We start from the raw sequence: 4,627 nt of genomic DNA, 5'->3' as shown, positions 1-4,627 counted from the left end.
GTTTCAGCATTTTGTTAAAGATATGGAAGAAAAAAAACAGGTCAGACAAAGATATTTGAAAAATGTGTAAAGCAAAATATGATATCCCTTTCAGACGACATGAAATTATATGAAAATTCTGGTAGGAAGGTGCACTAAAGTTGATGCAGAATTCAATTTTTCATCTAGACTCTACTTTCTAGGTGCCAGAAATCAAATGTCCAAAAATTTCAGTATACACAAGAAATCAAATGTCCACCAATTACTTTTGTAAAATTGACAAAATATACTAAACGAATCACAGTAAATCAAACTTCGAAAAAACTTGCTGCAATAATTCCTATTAAGAAATTTTACAATTGTGATTTAAACAACGAAAAATATATCTAACTTAACCTACCCAACTATGCAAAATTATAGTGGTTACAGCGGGGATGGGAAACTACATCATAATCAAAACTGCAGTAACACAGCTGCAACATTGAAAGCTTCAAATAATACCGAAATTAAAGTAAATCTCACAAGAACTAAACGGAGATGCAACACCTTCTAACTTAACATATACATGATAAGCAACAACCACTTGATCAAGCGGTTGGTTCCCGATCCCTTCCACGACCACGGCCTCTTCCCCTTCCACGTCCACGGCCTGCAAAACCATCAAATAAAAATTATATTAGAAGATTTACTCAGGTAGCCACTAACTAGGATGAGAACTCCAAAAGGCTGAAAGAAGAAGGAATGAAAGAGAACGGAGGAAATTAAAAAGACATCAACGAAAACTAAATGAAATCAAATTAATTAATTTTCTTCAGTTTCTTTTGTAGCCTGACTTAATAAGAGGCACCTTGTAATGCAAACAGCATAGTAAAATAAAGAGTTAAAATTTACATTCATTCACTATGCTCCCAATAACTTGTAGAAATCAAAATGTGATATTACATTATGTTGTAATTTAAGCGATAGCTTTGATCAGCACGATATTTAAATTTTTTGGACTTGCATACTTACCACGTGGAGCAGGTGGAGCATCATATTCACCATAGTCATAGTACCCAACTGGCTGGGCACCATAGCCTCGTCCTCGTCCCCGAAAAGCTCGTCCTCTTGCACGGCCACGACCTCTTCCACCATAGCCACGACCACCATCCCAACCATCACCATATTCCATACCTCCGTTGTAAAATCCTAACCATACCATATTTTGTCCAAATAAGCAGCTTTTACATTTTAAAGAAACCACAAAAAATGTTATAGAGGGCATTTTAGTGAATTAGTGAAACAAAGTACTTGGCAATACCTCTACCCCGGCCCCTTCCTCGACCACGCCCTCTTCCTCGCATACTTGGTGAGGGTTCTATATCAGATCAATTACAGTCAACATGCCAGAAAACACACACAAGATATTCATCTTTGAAATATTAAAAGAAAAAACTAAACAATTCACCTCCTTCCTCTTCATATTCATTTAAAGGTTTTACTTGATCAACTGGAAGAGGAGTCTGGTATCTGCATGGGAAAAGAAAATTTAAAATTCATGCCAACAGTGAATATAACTAAAAAGCCAAATTTTAGATAGCAAAAAAATGAAAACTGCAAATTTATAATCATCCGAATCTATTACAATAAAAGAAGTGGAGTTGAATATTTCTATCAGTCCACATGAAAGTCAAATAGATTAAGCAAATCAGCATAATAGAAAGGGTCTTTACTTGAAATCAAGTATCTAAGATGTTCCCTCATCCTCATTACCTTATTTATAAATTTAATTGTAGAAGTCAGAAGTCAGGCAAACAAGGAAACAGATTAAGTAAATTCACATGTGTAACTCTCCATCCGGACATGTTTCAAAAATAATATAACAACCCTTAGTTTAAATTTTAGAAGAAATCAAGGGGGTTTATGACTTCATGTGAAAACTTTTAAGACAATCATCTTTTAAAAAAATTTAAGAAAATTATGTTTCAAATAAAGGAAGTTAAAATATAAAATTTGAAATCATAAATGATTGTGATTCATCAAAGAGAATAATGAAACCAATCATAACCAGTGATCTAGCACCTTGTCTCATAAATAACTAGATCTGTTAGAATACAAGGCATCAATCACCTACATTTAGAGATACAGATGACATACATCACAGAAGTTCTTACCCTGTGGAGGACGTATCCAGTTCCTTTTTTGACAAGGTAATTGTGATCATTGAAACATGGCGAGTAGTCTCCAAACTGTTCAAGTATATAACACAACCAAAACAATCACTCCCAAATACAAGTTTAGGATTTGACAAGGTAGTATAGAAGAAACAACAATACATACGGAAGAAGGCCTTCTTCAAGTGGTTCCCATGTGTCAGTAATATCAGTTGATCCAATTACGGTGTTTTGATGCAGGCCAATAATCCTTCTCTGAAACAAGTAGAGAACCGTTACAATTCAAAAAGTAATATGAACAAATGCAGACCAACATATTCCATACAGATATTGATCCTCCCACCTTGATCAGTTCAGCAATCATTACAGTCTTATTTATTGCGCGTCCCATTGCTTTGAGAACAATTTCATCGGATCCTTTCTCCTGTAGAAAATACATATGGAGCAAGATGAATTGTTAAAAAGAAATAGAAAAATACCAGTTTATTCGAGATAAAATGATACTTTGATGCATGGATTACACCAAAAACAAAAATTGGAGAGACCCTATCGCCAGAAGAAAAATCGATGAAAATGATGAAGTAAAAAAAATAAACAAAAACAGAGAGAGGTATGCCCACACAACAGAGAGAGATATGCCCACACAACAGTAAAGCGCTACTAAGCAAGAAGACGACGCTAACAATTAGATAATTTACAGAGTATTTTTCGTTTTTTCAGAATGTGAAAGGAAGAGTCATCAAGTTCACAAACAAAGAAGTAAAGAAATATCCAACCAGAGGATAAGTTTGGCGCATGATTAAAAAAGGGGGAAATTTTCATGAATCATATTTCTACAGAGAATTGTAAGAAAATCCATCCTTTAATTCCTATCCCTGTCTGATTCGCATAGCATAAGGTTTCCTGCTTTACTAAAAGTTTTCTAAGTTTATTTGATTGTCAACTGCCAAAAGTTCAACCCACCCCTCAACATTTTTCAGTTATCAGATTCTTTAACTGTTAATTGCCACTCCTTGTCAATTTACTCCCGTGTTGGCTTATGATTTTCTCATATTTTTCCTATGATCATATTTTCAATTACCTGATTTCAGAAACACATTTGAGTGATCCAACCACTCCATTCTGTGACATATGTGAACCAAGGGTTTACTGAAACTTCAATCTTAAAAATTCAAACAAATTTCAATTCATTAACATCAATTTAAGGTGATACAGAACAAAGAGTGTAAGAACACCCTCAACACGCGCAACATTAATCAACCGAACCAAAAATATGGACAGAGAGTTTAAATAAACGGTGAGTTGAGGCAAATTAATTTGAAAAAAGAAGAGCAAATAAAAAATGCAATAAGTAGAAGGGGAAGAAAGTGATGGTATAAATAGAAAGAAACCTGAAGAAGTGTGGTGGCGTAGGTGATGTAATTCCTCATTCTTCCTTGAGTAGTAACGCGTATCTCATTCTCGTTTATAGGAGTCTCAGCCTTGGGCTTCTCTACCCTCTGATACCTATCCATCTAGAACGCAACGCAAAAGGAAATTTCAGAAACAGAGAAAAATGAAATGAAATGAAACTGAAGGGTGGTATGCTAGGGTTTAGAGAATGATCACATCTGACATACAGTTAGTTATGTTGTGCGTGCAAGAAGAGGGATAAGATATGATATATCACTCACTCGCTCACTCACACTCTGATTGAGTTGACAGGTAGGTTTTGGGAATATGGGTTTGTTTGTTTGTTCTGTGATTTGAATTTTAGATTTAGGCTTGGAAGTGAAACAGAGAGAGAGAGATAGAGAGAAAGAGAAAGCGTGCGTACCTGGTGAGGTGTGTCTGCAGTGTGTGTATGGAAAGAAAAGTATAGTGTACCAACCAAGCAGAGGAAAAAGGCTGGTGAGTAGGGCTATGACGTTGCGGTCTTATCGCCGAAGAGACCGCCAAATTAAACCTTCTTCTTTCTTTCCCATCACATTATGGGCTTTTCTCCTTCTCGGCCCTTCTTCGGCCCACCTTCCTTATCCATATTATTTACAATAATCATATCTAACTTTTATATATTTTTAATATATTATAATAATATCTAACTTTTATATATTTTTAATATATTATAATAATATCAACTTTTATATATTTTTAATATATTAAACATGTTTGCCTTTTCAAATTATTAATACATTTTAAAAGTACAGAATGGTGCACCATTATTTGATATCTTTTAGAGACACTCTGAATATAAATTTTTCAACTCAAAGCAAAAATTACTTATTATTTCTAGACAAACAAGGTTGTGAGGTTAAATCAATTTTACTTAATAATAGCAAAACTTATAACCTTTTTATAAAATTAAGTTTGATCATGATTTCCACCAGGAACTAAACTCATTGTAATGGCGAAGAAAAAAAAAAGAAAAAATTATGGTTAGATCATTTGAAAGAAACATAACTAATTAGATAGAAATTAACATAATTTTAACCAATTAAAGAGAGGAATGAACCAAA

At 34.0% G+C, this 4,627-nt stretch overlaps 1 protein-coding gene across 2 annotated transcripts; it reads right to left on the bottom strand.

Annotated features, from left to right (window-relative positions):
* Positions 1-293: 293 nt before the first annotated feature.
* Positions 294-4,071, bottom strand: LOC137821432 (uncharacterized). Of its 2 annotated transcripts, none has more exons than XM_068626023.2 (9): positions 3,949-4,071; positions 3,524-3,646; positions 2,476-2,556; positions 2,299-2,387; positions 2,133-2,207; positions 1,427-1,488; positions 1,280-1,336; positions 991-1,167; positions 294-628 (listed from the first exon to the last, which is right to left on the bottom strand). In XM_068626023.2, exons 2-9 carry the CDS (start codon positions 3,644-3,646, stop codon positions 567-569), a joined length of 726 nt encoding a protein of 241 aa, XP_068482124.1. In that variant the 5' UTR covers positions 3,949-4,071; the 3' UTR covers positions 294-566. The 2 variants fall into 2 exon arrangements, with proteins under 2 accessions (XP_068482124.1, XP_068482125.1); XM_068626024.2 differs by having other exon boundaries at positions 3,752-4,009.
* Positions 4,072-4,627: the final 556 nt, after the last annotated feature.

This window comes from Phaseolus vulgaris, chromosome 9, assembly GCF_051622355.1.
Source record: "Phaseolus vulgaris cultivar YP4 chromosome 9, ASM5162235v1, whole genome shotgun sequence".
Taxonomy (NCBI): Eukaryota; Viridiplantae; Streptophyta; class Magnoliopsida; order Fabales; family Fabaceae; genus Phaseolus; species Phaseolus vulgaris.
Note: the sequence above shows the minus strand (reverse complement) of the source record. Positions and strands in the feature narration are given on the sequence as shown.

Bases quoted from the DNA above. Each gene is read 5' to 3' on its own strand.
- LOC137821432 (XM_068626023.2), bottom strand. From the start codon at position 3,646: ATGGATAGGTATCAGAGGGTAGAGAAGCCCAAGGCTGAGACTCCTATA. The intron at 1,168-1,279 runs GTATTGCCAAGT...TGGTATGGTTAG, and splicing joins AGGAAGGGGCCGGGGTAGAG to GATTTTACAACGGAGGTATG. The intron at 629-990 runs GTAAGTATGCAA...ATGGTTTTGCAG, and splicing joins TGCTCCACCTGCTCCACGTG to GCCGTGGACGTGGAAGGGGA.